Raw genomic sequence first — 25,052 nt, forward strand, 5'->3', positions numbered from 1 at the left:
TAGTGTGTCTGTTTACCTGACCGTCTCTAAAACTCTACTCTGGACAGACTCAAAAACGAGTGTGGGTTTCAGATGTTACGTCAGACGTTTCTTCCGACGCCTCTTATTGCTCATGCAGCTCTTATTTTGAGTACTACCAGGTGTTCTGCCATAGAGACTCTTTGTTCATTCATGATCGGGCTGTTGCAAAATCTTCTAACTTTACCCTCCAAATCAGCACCCATTGCAAGCGTGCAATTTCACTGGAGACAGCCCGTAACGGAGAGCTGCTCCAAAAGATTACAAAGACCTTTCCTGAGGTCTGTGGTTGACTCCCTTGGCTTTGGGCATTGCGGGGGTGAGAGTCTGGCCCTGCGTTGATAGGACTGACATGTCCTTATCATCTATTTATATTTCCAACAACTTCATACAGTGTTTGTGTGTTACTGGCAAATGTGGCTCTTCTTACAGAGCCTGATGTTTATTTCTCACATCCTTATCTGAATTGCAGCACCATCAGACTGCAGCTGGGAAGAAAAGAGGGGGATTTGAAGTGGGAAGAGATTTTGAGTTAGTTTGGCACTGGATGACTGCCACCCCTCAAATCAGTCATTTTGTTCTGCTCTTTTAATTTTTTTTTATGCCAACCAAGTTTAAATATAATTTGCTAGCTGATCCTGTCCCTCAGTTGCTATAATCCTCTCTACCCAAATCCAGCCTAAAAGGGTTCCTGCATCTGATTACACTTGAAGGGACAAGGGGGTTTTGAGAGTGACCATGCAGAAAGGCAGATTTGGCCCAGGCAGAGGGTCAAATGAGATGTGGATGATCAGTCAGGCTGATAGTAATGCAATAACCATCCAGAGAGCTCACAAACTAACAGGCAGTCTCTCGGCCACCCGCCACTGTCACTGTGAAACAGAGCAGACACAGGCCTTGTCACAGCAGCCAAGAGAGAATGTCAAGCGCACACTCACATTATGTCAAGAAAATCTAACATGTACTTACAAAAAAAACCAAAAAACATTCCTGTCTGCTTTTTGACTCCTAAATCTTATTCGAAAACATACACAGTGTGCTCACTTAGACAAAGCAGTGCTCAAACAGACAGAAAAAAAAACCAAACACATGCAAATGCGTGCACAAACTCATTTGCCTATAAACGAACACTTTTTAACTCAACAAGCTTTTTTGTGTTCACATGATCTCCACTGCAATACACAAATAATCCCAGGATACATATACTATGCGTCTGAAGTCATTTCAGACAATTGTGATTATGAGTATTAAAGGGTTAGTACACACAAAAATTAAAATTCTGTTATTAATTATTCACACTCATGTCTTTCCAAACCTTTAAGACTTTCGTTCATCTTCTGAACACAAATGAAGATCTTTTTGATAAAATGTAAGAACTTTCTGTCCCTCCATACACAGCTACGCAACTTCATCTCAGATTTCATCAAAAAACATAATCTTCATTTGTGTTCCAAAGATGAATGAAAGTCTTACGGGTTTATTATTTTAAAGGTTTTATATAATTATTTTATTTATTTAGGCCTATTGTTTAATCAGTCAATTAAACAATAGTCAATGCAGAACAGAGTTTGAAAAACACTGCTCTATAGTTTTTTTTCGTCACCAAAAGGACTAGCTAGTTTAGAATAGTCAACATATAAACTGAAAGAGTTACCTTTGCCCTCACCACCTAAAACAATAAACTTAACGAAGGTTCTTTACCTTTGTGTCCAAATCGAGGTCATGTTTTAATGGTGAGATTTCTTCCACAGATCTTGCTTCACAGGTGGCCTCACAGTCATTGTCACATGATTCCACACCCTCCTGAGAGTTTGTCTGATTCTCTGCCTCGTTAAAAAGACCATGTAAAAGGCCTGGCTCTAGTTGCTCCCACTGGTCCCTCTGTTGGTGCACAGTGTCTAAGCCTGATCCATCTGAGTCCCATTCACTATCCCCAGTCATTGATCCGAGTACAAAGTCAACACCTGATCGGGCCTCCTCTGACTCAGAGTCCAAATCCTGACAGTCTTCACAAGCAGAGCCCCCATCGGACACAAGCCGCTCAGGGGCTGCCAGGTAAACAAAACTATCGGAAGAGAGAAATGCCCCTTCCTCTGGCTCAGGGCAGCATTTTGGGAGGGGGCTCGGAGGGGCTGATTCCACTGATGGGGATGGGGGACAATCCTGATGATACTGAGGTGGCACAGCCACAGCTAAATAAACAAAACTGTCTGTTGCAACAAAAGCATCACCATCTTTGCTTTCAAGTCCCGATGTTCTTGACTCATGTTTAGTGGTTGACAGAGGCAGAGGAGAAGGTGGAGCCGATTCAATACTGATATTGGGAGAATCTAACTGTGGGTATGAGGCATCTGATTTTGGCGTACTTGTGGTTCCCTGAACAGCCTCTGTTACTTCCCACTCATGTGATGACACCTCCTCTTGAACAAATACTTCCATGGAGACTGAAATCTCTTCTTTCTCTGAGTTTAAAGTAGCTCCCTCTTGGTCAGAGGTCATTTCCATAGTTACTTGAGCAGGCTCAGAGGAAACTGCATCCTCATGAGAGACAGCCTCACAGTGACTGTTCTTAACTTCACTTTCTGCCTCATCTTCCAAAACAGAGCACTCTGGAGACTGGTGAAAACTGTCCTCAATTTCCACCCCTTCTAAATCAGTCATAAAGATGCCAAGATTCATATTACATTCAACATCTGCATTCAAATTTTCTGGGGGGGAAAGTCTATGCTGTAAGGAGATATGAATGTCAGATGTCTCATCTTGTTTCATTACCTCCTCATCCTCTTGCTGTTCATGATCTGATAAAGCTCCGCTGCCCAAATCTGAATCACTCTCTGGTCGCTCATAGCTCACAGTCTGAATTGTATCAGATGGTACAGTCCTATCTTGTTGTGAGGTTTGAATGCCACTTGATTCAGAATCTAAAGCATCTGCATCAGCTGTATATGAAATATAATCATCTTGTTCATGGTTATTACCCTCACTATTACAGGGAAGACATATTTTCAGTCGGTCTTGGCTTTGGTCAATATCCTCAAGAGAAAAGCAGCTTTGCGTACTTTCTGGCGAGTTTTGATTTATTTGTGTTACACATGGCTCAGTCTGATCTGTGGGCTCTACATGATGTGTGACGTCATGTGATGACATCACAGCACAATCTTCATCATACTGCTCTGTGACGTCACATTCATGTCTGGCATCAACTTGATCTATTTTCACTTCAAGCAGGTTGTCACAGGTATCTGAGTGTTCATAAGTGTGAGAAAGATCCCTCTTCTCAGAAACAGTTGATTTGTCTGTGTCTTCTTCCAAACACTGTCTTTCCAGCTCAAGAAAGAGTTCGTCTGATCCTGCCTCTGAGCTGGGGCAGGGGGAAGCACTAGGGGCCTCTGAGCCTCCAAATCCTACAGGTGGTGTCAAAAGGGGCCAGTGGCCTGACGATGCAAGTTGTTGTGTTTCCCAGTCTTGTAATTGTGATTCCTCCTCTTCTGCCTCCCAAGATAAACCACTTGTTTCACTGCTCTCCAGTTTCAACACTGCTTGCCAATTTCTCTCCTCCATCTCCAGTCTCTCCTCCTCTTCTTTCTTTTCCTGCTCTCTATCCATCTCATCCTCCTCCTCTAACTCCTCCAAGATTCTGCGTTCATCTTCTTCAAAGCAAAGTTCAGAGGCCGTCTTCTCTCTTAGCCCGGCAGTAGGAGGTGGCCAGCCCAATAAACCATCCTCACCACCCTCCTGACTGATACAGGGAGACAGGGGCAACCCCCCATAATTAAGTCCCTCTCCTTCTTGCAGGAAAGGTGATGGAGGATCCAACAGGTACAAAGATTCCTCATCACTCTCCTCACCAAGAACGGGGGGCAGTGGGGGCAGGATAGGGAGAACCCTTCCATGCCCAAGTGACCTTTTACTACCCCTCATACTGCGGGGCCAGGTACGGGCTTTAGTGGGGGGACAAAATACTGGTTTTGGAGGTATTAGTGGAACAGTGTCTTGGTCATGTTCCAGTAGTGGTGAGTCTCGCTCATTATCAGACGTTCTAGCTGCAGTAGTATCCCAAATTTGTGGTGGTTCTTCTGAGACACTTCTAACACACTTTGGGGCTGGAGATGGTTTACTCTGCTCGCCTCTCTTTCTCTCGGCCTGTTGAGAGATACAAGGACTAGGTTGTGGAGTGTCCGACTGAGTAAAAGTAGTAGTCTCTGAGGGTGGTTCTTTTGATGGAGAGTGCAGAGCAGAAGCAAGTTTGTGGGAGTGCAGTTGGAGGGGCTGTTTTTGTCTGAGCGGATGAGGAAGATGGGAAGAAATTGGGCTAACAGTGGGAGTGAAAGAAGGAGAGCTAGAGACAGGTGGAGTTTGAGGACCTCCAGATGAGACAGGGGAAGGTGAGAAAGGTGGTGCCAAAGGAGGCGATGATGTAGAAGGAATAGATGAGGCTAGTAAAGACGGCACAGGATGGAGAGGAGAAACTGGGATTCCAGCCCCAGACAAACGTTTCTCTCCACTCTCTCCAGGTGAAAGCTCTAAACGTTCTGCAAACTCAGGGTAAGTAGGGGGCATGAAAGCTTTCCATGAGCGCCGATTTGGATTGTCCTTCTTGTCACCACCCTGGTGCCGCCTTTTGGTCACAACAGCTGCCCCAACGGCAGCTGAATTTGATGCAGGAATAACCACTCCAGATCCAACTCCTCCGACAGGTGACATACTCTGAGGGTCACCGGTGAGTTTCAGAGCATCAAAAATAACTCTTTCATCCAGCTTTTTCACACCTGCATCTGCAGGCCCTCCCCGTGCAACAAATACTCCACCTATGTCAGCTCCCAAAGTCCCATTGCTGGAGAGTGTACTTCCCTCACCACCCCCTGAGCCCAGAGTGCTGCGAGAAGGCTGGCTGAGCTTTGTGCCTTGATCAATCTGCTCATTGATGCGCATGGTGTCATAAATTGAGCGCTGTGGCACATAGCAGTCCTCAATGTATGCCTCCTCATCATCGCCCTTCCCAAGGCACCTGGGGTTCTGCCGCAAGCAGTCCGGGCGGCTCAGAGGTTTTCCCATCCCAAACTACAGCGCCCTCAAGGGGCTGAGATGGGATGGTTACTATTCCACAAACAAAGCCTGCAGTGATTATTAGTGAGGTTCTGAACATACACATACAGTCATGCACTGAATTTTCAGTGTACAATGTTTTATGATGCTTAACATCCAGCATAAATATCCAAGTAAGAAAAGGTACAAGCTCTTGTTTCAGAGCTACATGTCGGCATCTGCACGTGCAACGCTGAAATGCGTTAGAAATGTCTCTTTTGCATGGATAAATCTGTGTAGTAGCATATTAAATATAAAGAAAAATACACAAAAGGCTGGAAATGTCTGAAAGAGACATCCAAAATCCATAACAGGATAATAACATCCCTGATGGAAAATATTCCTTTGTTTCCCTTCTGAACAGCTGAGTCCTAAACCCTCAAAACAAGAGCAAAATCCAAAATCCTTTCCTTCCTTAGTGCTGCTTCCTCTTGACTCTCCTTCCCACTGCCACAACAGGAAAAATCAACGCGGGGCTTCAGCTACTTTCACCATCTCCAAGAGCAGCAGCCAAAGTTGTATGAGGCTCCTTTTAAGGTGAGATCTCCACACTCAGTTACATAAAACTGAGTTCGGCAAAGAAAAACAAAAAGTGCCAGTCAGGAGATTTTGTCTCTCATCTCCCTTTTCTTCTAAGAACATAACGTAATAGACATAATTCCTTGGAAGTATTTCAAAAAACAAGGCATCTTGACAAAAAAAAGTTGTAAACTTACTTGATAACACTAAAGATATTTAAAGACACAATCATAAAAACCATAACAGACTCACTCTTCCGATAGTCCGACCAGTGTTCCTGCTGTGTATTCTTTATCAATTTCTGCTTCCTCTTTTTAATCCTATAATGAAGCATTAATAGAGCATGTCAGGAAGAGAAGCCATCTGTGCCTGAAATACCTCATCCTCCTCTTTTATCTTGTCCTCTTCAGAAGACGGAGCACAAGGGATTGAAATCAATGAAATCCAACACTCATTGTGGCATGTTCATTTCATATTAAAAGTAAAAAAGATATTCTTCAAATGTGAAAAAATAATATTTTGGCAATCCTTTCATTCAGAGCTTCGGGGGAAATCCAAGGGTCCAAAAGATGTCTGTGTCCAGAAGGGTTGAGAGTATGTAGATCCAGTGAGTCCAGTACAGCCGGGGAGAGAGTGGAGAGTCAAGGGACTGTATCCAGAAGGCAGAGACCCAGACAGAGCTTCATTCCAAGTGCTGCCTTGCACTTCAGGCACTGTGATTTCCAGACAATCCCCGGACACACTCCCAATTCTCTTATTTTCTTCTTTCACTACTCCAAACACAAGAGCTCAGCTAGGCTCCACGCAAGCTTCTTGCTCTTCTTTTCTCTGATTTCTTCTTGTGCAGACTTTCTTTCTCACACACGCTTTTCTCTGTGTCTGTTCTAAAGCCACTACACAGCTGAAATGGTTTGCAGCTGCTAAAAAAATCTCCCAGTTTTCCTCTCTCGTTCACTCCCCCTTTCTCTCTCTCACACACACACACTCTCGCCTCTCTTTTTTCCCCTCTTGCTCTCTTTCCCTTCTTTCTCTCTCTCTCTCTGTTTTTGTTTGAATCCAGCTCCGTTTGTTCTGTTTCCTGCTATGGTATTAAAACACAGGAAGTGGTCCAATCACGCCGGTTTCCCCTTCCAAAAAAACATGCGAGACAAGGCTAGAGGAGTGAGCTCAAGATAAACTGGGTGGGAGGAGGGACCATGGAGTCAGTGGGAGTGACCAATCTGGGGATCTGACGTGTTTCTGCAGAATCACTGGATAACGGTTGCAGCTTATCGCATACTAAGCTCTACATAAACCATCTAAACAAAACAGTGTTGAAGAAGAGGTGCTACATGCCCTTGCTAAGAGTTTTCTTCTATCATGTGTACAGTGAGCTTCATTGAAGCAACTGAGTGAATGATAAAGCTCATTTTCATTGTGTGATTGTGATATTCATCACTTTGCTGTAATCTAAACCTGAATCAGCTGGGATAAACACTCCCACTCAAAAGGAGCAAATGCCTAAAGCAAACCACAAACTCTAGAGCACAATAGACAGACAGACAGGAAAAGTGAGAGTGAAAACGATAACTAAAGTGGGAGTGGTCATGCTGAAAGAGGAGGGAGCTTGTAAGAGGGAATTAAAGAAATAACGGCTGCTTTTCTTTCTCCCTTAAATAAACTGCCATACGTGGAAGCAAAAATCCCCTGCACACATTCCCTCTCACTGTTCAGTATCCTCCCTCTCTCCTTTTTCAGATGGGCTTTCCGTAACAGCAAGACAATACAGAAGGACATACAAAAGTCTGCCATATTCACACACCCCACTTGTGCATTCCCGTCTGCTACTCTTCTGTAACACAATCCTGTCAGGAGAGAGCGCAAGGAGGGGCTGGGGCCTCTGATGAGGTGCTTCAGGATAAAATAACATGAAAATGAATGAACATTCTACCTGCAAGTGTCCACCAATCCAAACCAGCATGAAATGGGAGTGTGAGCGTTCAATATTTTTATGTGTATTTTGTTTTGCATCTCATTTTTCCTTGTTTTATTGCGCAGATCACAACACTGTCTATCCTCTGTCTATAATTGATCATTTACTCACTCTTCTTTTCATTCTAAACCTGCATGACTTTCGTCTTCCATGCAACATAAAAGGAGAAAAAATGTATTTTCTATGCAATTACACTGAACAGGGACTGAAGCTTTAAAGCTTCAAAAAAGATGAAAAAGCACCATAAAAAGTATCATGAAAAACAGCAATACAACTTGTGTGCTATATTCTGAGACTTTCTTAGCTTTGTGTCACAAACAGACTAATATATACATCATTATCCACTGATATGTTGAACATTCTAATGAGTCATTAACATGCAAAAAAAGGAATAACAGCCTCTGGCTTTTTTTGATGCATTCCTCACACAAAGCATTCATATGACTTCAGAAGTCGTGGAATAATGCTTACAAGTCCCTGCTGAAAGGCTTTAGTACCCATTTATTGTGATTGCATGGAAAATTCTTCAAAATGTTTTCTATTGTGTTCTGGGAAGAAAGAAAGTCATACGGGTTTGGAGAGTCAATGAGGGTCAGTAAATGATGGCAGATAAACTATTCCTTTAAGAAGCTCCAGCAGAGAGTAAACACAAAACGCATGTCCGCCTATTCTTCATAGTACTCTGTCCAAAAAGCACAAATGCATGCAGAAAAATGCACGCACTCACACATGCAGAGGGGGAGGGGCTTGCTCGTCCTCAGTGATCTAACTGTTGCTCTGAAACGCCACGCTCCCCGTGGCCTGCATATCAAGCAAGCTAAATACTCTGTCTTTTTTATAAACTCTTTCCCCCTCTGTGTCAGTTGGGTTGCAGCTGTCATGGCTGCTTCCAACACAAACCTCCCTACAGAAACAAAAGAGGTTTGTTGTCCATTTTGCTGGTGCTTGTGCTCTCTCCCTCTACCCACATCAAACTAGGTTTCAGTGAGCCGTAATCCTCAGCTAATTAAAAACCGGACACACGTGCATCCCAGACAAAACTGGAAGACAAACAGTAATATCAAATACATTTGTAATCAAACCAAAGAAATAAACTACAACAATGAATCTAAATCTATCCTGTGTAACCCGTCTAAACCTCCTCTTCTCATTGCACTTCCTTGTACCAATTAAATTCATGACTGCTTGACTGGTGCATCCCCCACTCTACTTTTCCTCATTCTTTCAGTGACTGGTCATTTGGCCAGTCACGCCTGGTTAAAGAGTCACAGTCTTGACTCAGACAGGAAGAGGGAGGGGTTCAAACCCCAAAATCCCCTAAACACTGTGGAACTGAACTGACCGGCATAGGTAAAGAGCTACCAGTGCTTTGTGTCTTGTACCAAAACGGCCTCCATTTAAAGAATGGTGGTCACTCAGCAAAACAAGCACGAGGCCCGGGAACATTATTGACTTTAGAGGGCTATTTGTTGCCTCAGCAGAGCACCTGTTGATATTGTTTTCCTTCTTTATCTTTGTCGCTTGCCCACTACTCTTGCTACTCTCTCTCTCTTCCTGCCTGATTGCACTAAAAGTGAAAAGGTACTGAAAGCCTCATCTGTTTGTTTCGGTTGTTCATCTACCCCCCTCTTCTCTCGTTCCCTTTGCCACACTGGTTACTAGGTAGCATGTCTCTCATTTTCTCTATCTCAGCAGTAGATTTATAATTAACCACCAGGTTTTACCTGAATGACTCAATGTGTGCATTGTTCTCTCTCGCCACCACAGACACAAAGACATATGGAGCTGAGACAGGAATACAAACACCTCTGCTAAGAAAAAGGAAAGGAGTCTGGTCGTGCCACAAAATTAAAGCAATAAAATAGATTTTGAATGCATGAATGAACACATTAGAACATAAAACAATGACCTGTAGCTTAACATTTAGTTAATATGTTCATATTAAAACTATGTAATTCAGGTGAAAAAAAAAAAAAAAAAAAAAAAACCCTAAAAACATTGATTATTATCTTGGTAATTATTTCCAAATGTCAGTGGAGTAACCCTATTTACATTAAATTTCTATTTATTTCTGTTGGTGAGCTAATTGAGACTAACTGGAAGGGAAAGTGGGCTATTCTATGGAATGCCACAGTAATGTACAACAGCTGAAACAATATCAGGCAATGGGAACGGCTAGAGAGAGCATGACATAACAGACACATGTGTACACACACTCGAATGCCAGCGTGTAATGTATAGAACAGGGTCAGTTTAGAGAAATTAAGTCATCAGATTAGTCTAACCATGTTATCCTAATTTAATCAACCCCTTAGTGCAATAAATAAACTGAAAAATGACATAAATGGTAAATTTAAAGGTGAAAGATGTTCGAGAAAAACTCTTGGAAATTGAAAAATCTAAATCACACTAGCATGACATCAGAGATCACAGAGATGGCACACAAATGCTTAACCACAAAAAGTTGTCTGAGGCTACAAAGGACATACAGTATCACCACAATCACAGACTCCTCCACAGGTAGATAAAAAAAAAAAAAAAAAAAATTATATATTTGGAAAAAAAAAAAGTTATTGAACTGATTTGTAATTCTAAACTGTAATTAAATGAAACAAATATGATGCAAAAAAAAAAAAATTATAATGGTCCTAAACTAGACTTAATCTAAACAAAATTCTGAAAATTCTGTCATTAATTACTCACCCTCATGTCATTCCACACCCGCAAGTCCTTTGTTTATCTTCAGAACACAAATGAAGATATTTTTGATGATAAATCCAATGGCACAGTGAGGCCTTCATTGCCAGCAAGATAATTAACACTTTCAGATGCCCAGAAAGCTACTAAAGACGTATTTAAAATGGTTCATGTGACTACAGTGGTTCAACCTTAATGTTATGAAGCGACGAGAATACTTTGTGTGCCAAAAATACAAACAAAATAACAACTTTATTCAACAATACTGTATCTAGTGATGGGCGATTTCGAAACACTGCTTCAAAAATATCTTATTTTGTGTTCTGAAGATGAACGAAGGTCTTACGGGTTTGGAACGACATGAGGGTGAAGTAATAAATGACAGAATTTTCATTTTTGGGTGAACTAACCCTTTAACACAAATGATCATTTCATTTTTATATAGGGTGAAATATGACCCAGAATTTTTTTTTATGAGATTCACCATGTTAATAAAACTCTTTGCATAAACTCATTCTTCCAGGAAAAATAAGTGCTAATCTGCTTCATTTGACTAGGAGGCCATAAGATTGATGAGTTAGAGGCAAACCCCTTAGGTTTGGGTGGGGGTAGGGCAGGTCGTGACATAGTCTCCGCATTTGTTTTTATGGAAGAAAAGCTGTGATCACAAAGTACGTAAAAAGAGGTCAATAAAAATAGACAAACCGGCAAAAGTTACGGAGGGTTGGAAAGAGTAACGGGAGTGAAGATATAAGCGGCGAGGGTGAGGACAGCGTGGACAACCTGATGTGATTTAGAAGCCATTCCCTCATCCCAACAGCCCTGTGAAGGAATTCCCAGTTGGACGAGGGGCCCTCGTTTTACTCCAGTCTAGCACTTCATCCAGCCCCGCCAGATCAAGCCTCAGCTGCTCTGGGACAGGGCGACACGGGAGCACACAAGGGGTACGTAAGGGACAGGAATTTTAGGGAGAGGGGGCAACCACACCCTGCTTATGTGTACATGTGTGAGTGTGTTTGCAGGGTTGAGGGTGGGGAGACAGCTGGGATGCCGGACGCTCCACACGGACTGGAATTAGAAACATTCTCACACATGGACCTGCGGGCACACTCCCACAACATACAAACACACCTTCTGTGGCTACATATCATCCTATAGCACACGCCAACCTGCTGCTAAATATGAGAACATATTCAGACAGGAAACACCGGACGACACTGGCTAGACATTTCACATTGAAGTCGTAAGTGTGAAAAGCCCTGGCTCTCTCCAACCGATTTCCACAACATCTCAATACCCTCATTGTTAAAAAGCTAAACAATGACACTGACTAATCTGACACCTTCTCTTAATACCCCATGCTCCCCGCAGCTGCCCCGACGGAGCTTACACAACAAAAAAACCTCTCAGACACACACACAGGATCACCCTCCCCTCTCCACCCCTTTGAGCAATGACATCATTTTGGATTTGGTGTCTTTGAAATGGAGTCTGGCTTGCGTGGAGTGAAGCGAAAATGAGAGCAGACTATCTGGTGGCAGACGAACGGGCTGCACTCAAATTTATCTTACGATGTTTCATTACAAAGTGGTAGACGAAAGGAGAGAAATGGGGCAGAGAGGATGGAAAAATGACAAGCGCTTGCAGCCAAGTTGGATGAATCCCAAAAATGTCTTTTTGAACACATTTTATTCATCCTTCTCTTTTCTCTCTTTGTAATGAATGAGATCTCATTCCTCAGCTTCCTAAAAATAATCTCTAGACTTCAAATACATACAGTGGGGTTCAAAAGTCCACTTGTGAAATGCTTCTATTGTGCATTTTTTCCTGTTACAAATTATATTCATGCAGCATATCATTAATATCAGTATAATAATGTAAGTGTATTATACATTTTATATTTATATTGTTTTACTGTTAAATCTCACATTGTGTCTTGTACTGTCTTCAAGAGATATGTGGTTGTCTCCATTTCAAGGTCTTCAAGGTCACAAAACAATTATGAGAAGCAGTAATTTTCCACTGCCTTTGTTATAATACCACTGGCTGAATTTGTGCTGATCACAGTCAGAGCGAGCACTGAGAAAAACAACTAAGATTATTCAATAAACTCAATTCAAAACATTTTTTAAACAGATATTTGCTGATAGAAGGAGAAATAAGCTTGGATGTTAGAATAGTGTATCCAAGATTTTCAACATCCACACGACTTTTGAAGGCCATTATACTTCATATACTGTGCTGTCTTTGACTTCATTCTTGAACTCCACTTCAACCTGTATTGATTAGACATCCACTTGAGTGTCACCGTTTACCATATCGACAACACCCACTCTTCTTATTCAGCTACGTCATCTTGAGTCCTCTATTCAGTCCCTTTTCTGCCCCTCTCGCTGTCTGTCTGCCTGTGCTGTGCTCTTAAACACATCTATACAACCTGCTTTCATTTAGCACCCATGAGAGAATAAGAGAGAAAAGAAGAAAAGCAGAAAAAAAGATGATGATTGATGGTGTGCTTTCAGTCAACCATATCATTAAAGATTTGATGGAGAGATTTATTAGATCGCTATGCGTATGATGAGATGAGGTAGGAGTAAAGCTATGAGACACGCAAGTGGGTAGACAAGTAGTAGAAAAACAATACTCAAAAATGGAAAAAGAGCGTGGAAAAGACAGAAGAATTTCAAGACTTCTCAGTGGTGTATATTAATGAGGATAGTTGCAGTCCAAGTTCCAAAAAGTAATTAAAAACAAAGACATTAAATTAAATATAAAACATTTAACCAGTGACAGACAGATATATTGCTTATATTCTATGCTTGGGTACAAATAATTCATATTTGAGCATTGATAAATAACTGTGCCTGCTTGGCTGATTAAAGCTGGTGTCTCACTAGCTGATTTTTTCCCCAACCAATTTTCCAGTCGTTTTGACCAAATACACTATGGTTCAAAAGTTTGGGCCGGCAAGATTAAAAAAATAATAATAAATAAATAAATTGAAAAGTCTTTTCCCCAATGTTACATTTATTTAGCAATAATAGAGTAAAAACAGTAATATTGTGAAATGTGATTAAAATTTAAAATAACTGTTTTCTATTTGAATAGATTTAAAAATGTCATTTAATCCTGTGAAGCAAAGCTGAATTTTTAGAATCATTACTCCAGTCTTCAGTCACATGATCCTTCTGAAATAATTATAATATTCTGATTTGGTGCTCAAGAAACAATTTTATCATTATCAGTGTTGCCGTGAGTAATATTTTTTGTGAAAACCATGATACGTTTTTTTCAGGATTCTTTGATGAATAGAACACAGAAAAGAGCAGCATTTATCTTTAAATAGCATTATAAATGTCTTTACTGGGAAAAGAACGAGATTATGCTCATTGGTACACCCCACGAACTACGTAAAGCTGGGTCAGTCACTCTAACTCTTGATGGTTCGCATGTGGAGTTGCATGTGGAAAATTGAAGAATCTGGGGGTAATTTTTGATGCTAATATTTGCGCCACATGACCAAAATTATTTTTTTTAGGGTATCTTTTAATTGAATAATTGATTAATTTTTGAATAATTTTTCATTGTGCTTATTTTATATGGTGTATTTTGGTTGTTTTTATTTGTTTCTGTAAAAAGAGTTTTGAGATGTATATTTAATATAGAAAACAGAAAATAAAGGTTATTATTATTACTGTCACCTTCTGAATAAAAGATATTTGACCCCAAAATTTAAAACACTAGTATATCTAAATCTGCTATATCTACAACTATTCTATTGTCTCCACTCTTCACATGACTGATATACTGCAAAGCGCCCCCAGCTCTTTTGTCTCTTTCTCCACCTCTGTAGTGAGCGTGGATAGATCAGAAAGGGTTACAGAGGGTTCTTATGCTTCCATATTGACACCGTGGACTGACACAGATTAGTTGTGTGGTCAGATTTAGCTCAGTGTCCATCACAGTGGTAACATCATTAATGAGCTCTCAGTGTTGGAACTGAACAGAGGGATGCAGTACTATGGAAAAAAACCCCTCACAATGGAAGATTGACCTCACAGGAAATTATAAAGTCTCTGAAGAACACAAATGACACAATGACAAATTTCACCCTTTATCCCAAATTCCAAGAACTTCAAAAAGTCTTTGATGATAAATGTTGCTACTTAAAATCTTCAAATGTTCAGTTAAAGGTCACTGGACTACCTCAATACCACTCAGTCTTTTAAACTAGTTATACTGTTGTTGCTGAGCAATCAAACATGGCGGAGGAAGGAATGATTCAGTCTCAGCAAGGCATATTTTCTACAGCACTGATTCACTCTCTTGCTCCTGGAGGTCTCTGACGCCCACTACATCCGTCATTTCCTCAGCTCCATTCCTTCCCACTTGCACCTACACCTCTTCACTTTCACACTCTGCTTTCTTTCACCACCCTCAAGAAGCATGAGTAAGAGAGATACAGACATTTCATCAGACGGACAGAGGAGGAAAGGTGAACTCGAGCAGCCCACTCTAAGGAGTAATAGATGACATGTCTCTCCTTATTCTCTCGCCACCATCACAGAGAGCATGATGGGAGGAAAACAGCAAGAACATGTTGGGAAACGAGTATTTATCAAGGGGAGTGCTTTCACCCTGCAGTAATTCAAATATTATAGGCCTAGTCTATGAGTATAATCTAAGCTCTCTCAACAAATATTAGCTTAATGTAGCTGCATTATTCATCAAAATAAAACCGAAATCACAATATGGCTAAGCGTAATTCTATCATGACAACTTTTTAGCATGGTAATGGATATGACAATGTTAATGTATCTGGTCTTGGCGGAATAGATCTGCTACACTACTGCTGTTGATTATTGCTGCGGCTGCTGCAGAGCAAGTACAGGAACTTGCTACTGCCAATTCATGCACTGATACACTGCTGTGTGTATGCAAGACATAATGCTGCTGCACAAATAGCATATATAAAAATTACCCATAGCAGATCTATACAGGTGGAGCTGGGGACGGTGGAGGGTTTCAGGGGAATTCTGAAATTACGCTGCAAACTGCTATAGTGAATGCCAAACAGCCATTTAAATGTTGTGAGCAACAAGCTCATTGGCTGCAGATGAGACATGAACCAATCAGCTTGTGCCAAGTAGTTAACGTTGAGAATATCATCAGTTTGTGGTAAAGACCCATCAGCCTGCGCCATCTAGAGTTTCATGCCAGAACTAGGCATTTGTAAAATTGCAAAAGTTGTGATTTAATTAAATATATGCATAGTGAGATACGCTTATAACATGCAATTGGGAATGTAACATGCATCAACAATCTTCTCAAAATTAATAATTAATAAATAGAGGTGCTTATAAACCAGCAGTTGTCAGCAAAAGAGAAGCTTTAGGGGCTTCCTGGGATTTTCTGCTAAAATAAAAGCTTGATATTTTAACATTTGAAAATTATGAAATTAAGATAGCTATAAATATTAGTATTGTAATTTTACATTTTTACAGTAAAATACAATTATTATTACTACTATTTTTCTTAAATATGTGATTTTTATTTTACAGTGAAATATTACAATAGTAATATTTCTTATTTTGTATAATAACAATAAATTGTCTAAATTGTGCATCCCTGCAAACAAGCTCAGCAAATCTGGAGCTTTTTTCTAAATCACAATTTTTATCAGAAAAATCTAAATTTGATTTTCCCCACACATTGTGCAGCCCTGGCTTCATGTGATTTACACAATTAGGACATGTTCCTGGATCAAAATCTTTTGCTAGTTCTAGAACATCATCAACACAGCACTCTTCAGTAAACCACATTGTGCATGACAAGAGCTATGTTAGACCTTGTTTAGATATTGAAAAAACAAGCCCATGCCACATGAGCTCATGTTTAGGTAGGCGGACTGAGCCCTTCTAAGACTGAAACCTTAGAACCGCCGGTGGCACAAGAACATTGTTAGCAAACAATGGAATCCGATATTGCAAATGAAAGCTACAGTACACACAAAAATATACAGTTTACTAAATATTTTCCTACCTTGAATTCGTGAAGCTGCTGTTTAATGACTTCTACTTCTGTCCCCACGACGGCCTGTGTGTTCAGCACCTCCTCTGCCCGTCCCAGCAACCCCTGTAGGTCAGCCAGTCGGGAGTAGAACTCCTTCACACGTTCTTCTGCCGCTTCTATGAGTGCCAGACGGTTCTGGCCTCGCTCTGCCAGCTTGCCTGCCTGTCTGCTCAGGGCTTCGGTTTCTCTCCTGAGGGCCAGAAGATCAGGAGAGCTCCCCTCTCTACGTAGCATAGTTGTGCATTCCCCACCATGACCTTCCAGCTCAGCACGGAGGGCATCGAGTCGGCTCAGGAAGCCCCTGACAGCATCAGCCTGCGAGGCCAAGGAGTCAGCATCTCGTCCCACAGGGCTAAGGCTGTCCAGCTCATCGTCCAAATCGGCCAGGCGGGAGAAAATGTCTCGAACGCGTGACTGGACCTCTCCCACGCCCTGCAACCGGGACTCCAAGGATGAGCAGCATTGCTCGGTCTGTGGGGGAAAGAAAGGGGTCACATGCAGGTAAATGAAGCGGAGATTGTTGGCCATTTCTACTATGCAGTAGATGTTTCATGACACAATCATATGTTTCTAAATGTATTATGTATTTTAATATTAAAGGTGCCCAAGAACGTTCTTTCACAAGATGTAATATAAGTCTAAGGTGTCTCCTGAATGTGTCTGTGAAGTTTCAGCTCAAAATACCCCATAGATTTTTTTAAATTAATTTTTTTAACTGCCCATTTTGGGGCATCATTTACAATGCACTGATTTACACTCGGCGCCGCCCCCTTAAATCGCGTGCTCCCTGCCACACTAGCTGTCGACTATATTACAGCGCATTTACAAAGTTCACACAGCTAATATAACCCTCAAATGGATCTTTACAAGATGTTCGTCATGCATGCTGCATGCATGCTTCGAATTATGTGAGTAAAGTATTTATTTGGATGTTAAAGTTTTATTCTGAGTGAATTTGAGGCTGTCCTCCGTGGCTAACGGCTAATGCTAAACTGTTGGAGAGATTTATAAAGAATGAAGTTGTGTTTATGCATTATACAGACTGCAAGTGTTTAAAAAATGAAAATAGTGACGGCTCTTGTCTCCGTGAATACAGTAAGAAACGATGGTAACTTTAACCTCATTTAACAGTACATTAGCAACATGCTAACGAAACTTTTAGAAAGACAATTTACAAATATCAGTAAAAATATCAATAATATCTGTTACGTAACAGTCGGTGTTATGTTGAGATTCGCCTGTTCTTCGGAGGTCGTTTAAACAAATGAGATTTATATAAGAAGGAGGAAACAATGGAGTTTGAGACTCACTGTATGTCTTTTCCATGTACTGAACTCTTGTTATTTAACTATGCCAAGGTAAATTCAATTTTTGAATCAAGGGCACCTTTAATATAATAAGTAACAATATAATACAATTTCATAATATGAGAAACAATAACAATTTCTCACAATAACAACTTTTGATTTCTATCATTTCACCAACTGAGCTGGACGATGACATCACTTTTTCTACATAGCTGCTTTATAGCTAAACTAAACTTTCATATTTCATATTTGATCTTTACACAGTTATTGAATCAAACTGAATCAACACTGAACTGACCTCAGCTGAACAATGACACTATTTTTTTTTAGAGCTGCTGCTCTGCTTGCATCATTTTCCTGTTTATCCCTGTAAAGTGACTTGATTTAGGTGCTGAATATTTTGTTGTCATTATGAATTTTATGTATATAAAATTATAAAAAAAGTTAGGTGTCTGAGCTTGATCACAGGATATTTCTGAAAGTCTGCTAAAAATTTTCTATATATATATATATATATATATGTTATGCAAAATGTGAAAAATGTTAGTGCTTAAAATTTTGACTACAAACTGCTAAAAATGAACAAGACAAATATGGACCAACGGCTAGAAAAAGACTGCGTCTTATTTCAGCAAACAGGACATGAGAGCAGACAGATCAGATTATATATAACATCCCAACTACCGCCTGAGTCCTGACACATTCCAGAGGCTCCTGATCATGTGCAGATTCTCTCACCTTCTCAGTAACTTCTTCAAACTCTTTTTCCGTATCACGAGCTTGCTGCATTAGCCTCTGGCCGCCATCTTCACCAGCCCTGGATATCTCGGGTGCATCCTGCAGCAGCCCCTGGGCCAGATTTCGCAGGTACACCACCTGTGGCTGTACAGAATTTAACAGTTCCTGTTGGCTACGCAAACGCTCCAGGCTTTTGTTGCTACAAGCTTGTGGCCCAAGTGCCTCCTGAACCTCGATCTGATGCCTAGCTGCTTCGAGTCTTCTCTCCACAGCCAGTCTGCCATCTTCAAACTCCTTCAGTCTGCTTCCCAACTCCTCTAGCTGAGCCGTGCGCCCCTGTAGTCGCTCAGAGAGGCCGTCTATCCTGCGATTAAGCTGAGCCTTTTCATCCCTCACTTCCTCTTCTCCAGTGCAGCTCTGCTCCAGCAGCTGATCTGCTGCCGTGTTCAGAGACTCTAAGAGGGGGCGACGGCGATCTAAGTCTAGACTCAACTGTCTAGCCTTTTGCAAAGCCTCATCTAAGGCAGCGGGATCCAGTGATGGATGGATCTCTGCCTCCCTTTCCTCACATTCTGCAACCCAAGGTACAAGCTCATTGCGATGTTGTTGGTACAGCTCAGCACGGGATAGCATGTCTTTTATTCGAGAGTGTTTCTCAGTGGCCAGTTGGTTCATCCCCTCCCAGTCTTGCCGTAAGGTGTTTAATCGAGTCTGTAGGGCTAATCGCTCATCTCCAGCAGGGAGGGATGCCAGTAGAGATGCCCCTTCGGCCTGGATGAGCTCATAGGATCCACGTTGTTGTGCTATGGCTCGCTGGAGATCCTCATGTTGGGCGAGAAGGGTCTTCAGAGTGTCAGGCTGGCAAGGAAGGGCTTCAGAAATCCCAGCTGTGTGGCTCCCAGCCTGCCCATCCAACCAGCCACGAAGCTCGTCAAACATCTGCTGGAACTGTTGAGTGCTGGACAGGGCGGCCTGCAGCTGGGACAAGCCATCAGCTGAAAGACAGCAGTGAGAGGGATGGTTACTATTATATACAGTACATTATGTACTGTATATTAAAGTACCTGCATTACGGTAAATGTTACTCACCAGCCCGTTCTTCTAGGTTCTTGAGGGGGCCGCTCACACTCTCCAGTCTCTTGCGCAACTCATCTCTGAGATACGGTTCGGCCACAATTGTGCTGAGCTCCGCACACAGCTGCTCAGCCTGGGCCAGTTGACCCCGTCTCTGTTCCAGCTCAGAGCGGATCTCCCCTGTTTCCTGAAGCCTACGGCGTAGGGCTTCGGGTTGAGCGCTTAGAGAGGCCTGCGCATCCAGCCTCTCGCCTAGATTGGCCACACTCTGAGACAGCTCCCTGAGAAGGGCCAGGTAGCGCTCGCTGGTTCCCTGTGCCTGGTCGATCTGCTGCGAGCGGCCTGTGAGGCGAGAGGTAAGGTCTTCCCATTGATGTGAAATGTCTGCCAGCTCCTGCCTCACCTCCTCTAGGTCCTGTCCATCTCTAGAACCCTCGTCTCCAGTCGGAGAGAGGATTCCCTCCGCCGCCCGAGTCAGCTGGTCAAACTGGGGTTGCCGTGTCTCAAACTCACGTAGCATGAACTGATGGGATAAAGAAATCAATTTAAACTGACTAGTTGTGAAACTGATTAATTTTGATTTCAAAATGTTAAATTTTTTATGACTTTTTTTAATGAATTTGAGAGTTAGGGTTAAAACTACTTTTAAAAGGTGACAATTTTCAATGAAAATCTACAATGCAACAAACACCGTCAATGTTTTAGACTGTATTTAATAATCTGTATTTGAGGAATATTGTGAAAAGACCCCTGTAACTGTGATGTTCATAGATTTGTGGTTCAGGAGAGTTACTTGGCAGACAAAACAGGAAGATATCATTAAAAACCAGTTTACCTGCACTTGCTGTTTCTGTGTGTTGAGCATGTTGGGGTCAATACTCAGTGGACCTAATACACTCATCATCAGCTCTTTCTCTCGTAGCCATGGTCCTAGCTGACTGGCTGCTGCTGCAAAACTACCCAGCCTATCAGCACACGCCTCCAATTCAGTCTGTCTTTGTGCTGCAGTCTGATTGGCTTTAGTCCACCTTGAATCTAGAAGAGAGTGCAATATTTAGAAAAAAAAAATTAAATAAATAAAATAAAAATCACAAAGACCAATTTTAATGATTTAGAAATCATGAATCTAAAATAAACTTGAGTGACTGTGATTAGTTATTTAGATACTAAACATAGCAAAACCCACAGAGAACTATGATAATGCACACAAAGCAATCTGGTTTCCTTGATTTCCTGTTCATTCAGACAGACTTTTTTTTTTTTTTGACTCACAGAAAGGACTAGTCAGTTGTGTGAGATTTGCATTCTGTTTAAATGAAGCACAATGGATAAAAAAAATCCCTAAACAGATTGCACAACAAATGGAATGCTTTAAAATGTTTTATAGCAAAAATGTAATGAAAAGACAAGGTCAGAGCTCTTCTTGGAGCTTACATTTTCTGCACCAAACTCTCGCCTTGTGACCAACAAATGAATATTAATGCACTATTATGTTGCTAGTTAGTTACTGCTATGGGGACAAAGTCCATTAAATGGAAATGCATTTGAAAACACTATGCAAGGACACCACTTCACTGACCTATGTCTTCAAGCTGACGTTTCCATGTCTCAGCTTCAGGAGAGTCTGGATTATCTGTTATTAGCTGCTTCAGAATGTTTTTGAGATCCTCCACTTTCCCAGAATGCTCGGCAAGCTCAGAAAGTAAAACCTGGACACAGATACCTGTCTGTCAGCTAATTCACAATGTAATCACATGGAATCAAAGGTTTTTTAAACTATGGGATAACATAAAAGGCAAAACTAAATTAAAGAAAGTGAAAATATATTTGCTGGCTGGATTTAAGGATAAATAATTTGTGGGGGGCTGTAGATCGATACCCCTGTCAAGTATTCAATTCTCTTAAGGGTTTACCTTGGTCTCTTGGGCTTGAGCACGCACCACCTCTGGCCGTGAGGGTGAGGCGGTCTGCCCTTGTGCCAGGCTCTGTTCACGGGGGCCCAGCCACTGTACGAGTGCCTCAGTGCTCTGCCTGGCCTTCTGCCGCAGGTCAAGAGAGGCCTCTTGCCTACCCTTCCTCTCCCTCAGGTCACTGCCCAGCTGCTCATACTTGCAGTTCACATCTGCCACTGCCACCTGGATCTCTGTCAAGTCTGAGGGTAAGAGCGAAGAAATGTTGACGCAAGTACAGTCAGAGCCGGCCAATGACAAGGCCAAATAGTTGTAAAACTGCATCATGTTTGTGGTACTTTTCCAAGCAATGATATACAAGCTGTGGGAGAAGCATTTCAATGATTTTTTGTTTTGTTTTGTTTTTTGACTTAGTGGACTAAAATCCATTTAGCCGTGAACGGCAAAATACAGGGCCCCAACACATGACATGTGGAAAATTATATACACACAGTTTAAATAGTTTGGCCATGAAAAAAAATTTGCTCCATGACTAATTTTATTAATTCATTACCTCATTTTAGTCACTTCCTGGGAAATCGCTGCAAAATATTTGTAATAAAAATGGAAGTTGCTGCAATAGGGGAAGCCACTGTGGCTCTTTCTTCTGGGTTTGGATGCCTGATGTTTAGGAACTCAATCTTGTGAGACAATTTTGGGAGGGAATTAAACCAAATCATTCTGATGACAGACTCAGGCATTTCAGAATGATCAAACCAACATTTGAGATGCTGTACAATTAAACTGGTACGCTGGATAGTCTGGTTAGATTTTTGTTGTGCATCGAGAGATTTATTTGGTAAATGTGTTTCCAACATAGTTTATGCACATGTCTTCTTATTGAATAAAAATGTATCCGTCTCAATTGAGTGCATACACTTTTTTTTTTATGCACATTTTTAGAATTTATGTGCATCTTGGTGTTTACATCCAGCATCTTTTTATGCGATATCCCAAAATTCACATAAAAGTAGGCGGATGGAAACATAGCAGTTTTGTTGATGCATTACAATGGGAATCAATACACTGGATATTGACTACACTGTCTTAACAGATTGCTTACAAAAAGATAGTCCTTTATATCAGATTTATGTGCACTGTCAGTGTGAAAGAAAGCATAAATGATTGGACAAATTGGTCATATGCACAAAGACAGATGACACCAATCTGCACATACTTAGAAAGCAAACTAACAGAACAGGGCAAGAAGCAATGCAAAGAAAAATGGGGCGAGTAAGTGAAAGGGTGAGGAAGGGAGATGTGGAGTTATCGCGCTTGGGGGGTGGAACGGAAAATGTAAATGACTAATAGAGACTCCAGTGATGAGGATGCTGCGCAGCTCACTGGCTAAAGGTGTGGAGGAAGCTCACCTTTACAGGTGTGAATGCCATTAACACTGTTGGGGCTGGAAGCACCATTGAGCTGGGAAACACCTGGGAGAAAGACACAGACACACGCTCAGACAATGCCACAATAATTCACAGGCATGCTGAAGCAGCACACACACAAGCAGCTAGACAAACTCAACACAGAGGATTTAGACACAGAGACACATATACACAGAAAATACAAACATAATATGCTCAAAATCAGTAGTCTGGAAGGTGGTAGATGCTTAAAGTGATAGTTCAGCCAAAAACTCATCCTCATGTAATTCCAAACCAGTATGAATCTGTTTTCCATGAAGCACAAAAGAAGAAAATTTGAATAACGTACTGGTCATTCTTTTCCATGCAACAACAAATGAATAGGGAATGGAGCTATTATTCATTAAAAAGAATGTAATTCTAATGTGCTGATTTGCTGCTTAAGAAACACTTCTTTTAATTATCGATGTTGAAAACAGTTGTGCTGCTTAATACTCAACATTTGTGGACACCATGATACACTGGCATTCAAATGTTTGGGATAGTTAAGAAAAAAAAAAGAAAGAAATTAATACTATTATTCTTGTGGCCAGGATCTATAAATCTGCATTTTGTTTTCCATGGAAGAAAGAAAGTCATACTGGTTTTGAACGACATGAAGGTGAGTAAATAATGACAGGGTTTTCATTTTGGGTGTACTAGCTACAGACAGAGAAAAGGAACATTGGCCCTGAACCTCCACAATGTTGTTTTTCTTACCAGCCTTGTTTTTGGGGGCTGTGGTGTTAATAATCAAGTTCTCCAGTTGTGAACTGGTCTTGTTCAACTCCTGAACTTGGCTTCCTTGGGTCTCCCATTCTGTGAGCAGATCCTATAAGCAAATTCATAAGACATGTTAATTAAAGCTCACCTCACCTAAAACAGAAACTGATGTCAGAACACTGTAAATAGAGAGAACTACAGTCCTACTTTAAGTTGCTGTGCTCTTCTCTGCAGGCCTTCTGTGCTTAGGTTGGGCTCTTTGGCAGGAAGTTGCTCTTGTACTGACTGCAGCCACCTGAGGAGGGAGCCAGAGCGAGAGCGAAACTCTGACAGTTGCTGAACGCAGCTCTGGATGGAATCAAATCTGTGAAGGACAAAGAACAAGAAGTCAGATGAATATGAACTATGAAAAAATTGGTTTGATTAGATTTGCTTAATAGTGAGCATTCACAATGCTGGCACCAATGAGGCGACTCGTTCAACATAAAATAAAACATGTAAAATATTTTTCAAATGTATTATTCATGTACTTTCTTAGAGTAAAACGTTTTAATGAAAAAAATCAGAATTTTTAATAATTCAGAATACAGCAGAAATTGGTCTTTTAAACCACCATAACAGAAAAATCTCCTGTAAACAGACCGTACCCGACATCTTTGGCTAACTATCCCTCCTATTAATATGGCAACACTAGATGCTACTATTTTAGGTCATGGTGATAGATCAGGACATTGTTTGGGATATTATGCAGAGCCAGACTCCACTCCAGGGCAGGATGCCTTCTACCAATGTTAGCAGCAGTTAGAGTCGAAGGTCATGTCCTAACATGCTACCATTTACATACAGTTTATATTACTATAATCCCACTTCCCACTCACAAGTATTCCTAGAGTTATGTGGAGTGGATTTAGACTTGAACACATGACCAACTCTTTAATGAGTCCTCTCTGAGTACATTTTAAATGCCTAGAGCACCAGTATGGCATCTTAAGAAGGGATGTGAACAAATGGTTTCCATAACGGCGGATACAGTAGTGTCAAATTGGGTTAACATGATGCTATTTTTTTATGGTGGAAAGCATTCAGGCCCCGTCCATACAGCCTTTATGAGATTGGTCTTATTTTTGTCACATGTCAAATGTCAAAGCAATTAAGAGTTGGCAGGGCGTCACATTTCAAGATGAAACTATTACAGAGAATAGCTTGGAACAGACTGTCTATTGTGCAAATGGCTATAACTGCCAAAGGCACTGAGGGGGACAATATTACAATATCCTGAATTTTTGATAACAGCATTAATTCTACTTTCAGTCTGAATAATAAAAAAAAGTGATACTAAAAAAAAAATAAACTAAAACTACTGAAACTTTTTTGTTAATTGAAATAAAGCTGAAATTAAATAAAATATTAGATGAAAAACTAGAAACGTTGAAACTAACACAAGTTTAAGCTGAAGCATTAAAATAAAAACTAAAACTCAACTAAACCTAAA

At 41.1% G+C, this 25,052-nt stretch overlaps 1 protein-coding gene across 31 annotated transcripts in view; it reads right to left on the bottom strand.

Annotated features, from left to right (window-relative positions):
* macf1a (microtubule actin crosslinking factor 1a) overlaps nt 1-25,052 on the bottom strand; it is a 194,465-nt gene that overhangs the window by 34,111 nt on the left and 135,302 nt on the right. For 28 of the 31 annotated variants that reach the window (XM_048201459.1, XM_048201458.1, XM_048201465.1 and 25 more), the window contains 9 exons: nt 23,768-23,924; nt 23,558-23,669; nt 22,802-22,864; nt 21,396-21,634; nt 21,062-21,191; nt 20,318-20,517; nt 19,498-20,005; nt 18,409-19,403; nt 16,334-16,834 (listed from right to left, as the gene is read on the bottom strand). In XM_048201459.1, the coding sequence (XP_048057416.1) occupies nt 16,334-16,834; nt 18,409-19,403; nt 19,498-20,005; nt 20,318-20,517; nt 21,062-21,191; nt 21,396-21,634; nt 22,802-22,864; nt 23,558-23,669; nt 23,768-23,924 (2,905 nt within the window). The remainder of the gene's footprint in view (nt 1-16,333; nt 16,835-18,408; nt 19,404-19,497; nt 20,006-20,317; nt 20,518-21,061; nt 21,192-21,395; nt 21,635-22,801; nt 22,865-23,557; nt 23,670-23,767; nt 23,925-25,052) is intronic. The other 3 variants (XM_048201467.1, XM_048201452.1, XM_048201444.1) reach the window with 1 other exon arrangement.

The sequence above is a fragment of the Megalobrama amblycephala genome, linkage group LG9 (assembly GCF_018812025.1).
Source record: "Megalobrama amblycephala isolate DHTTF-2021 linkage group LG9, ASM1881202v1, whole genome shotgun sequence".
Classification (NCBI taxonomy): domain Eukaryota; kingdom Metazoa; phylum Chordata; class Actinopteri; order Cypriniformes; family Xenocyprididae; genus Megalobrama; species Megalobrama amblycephala.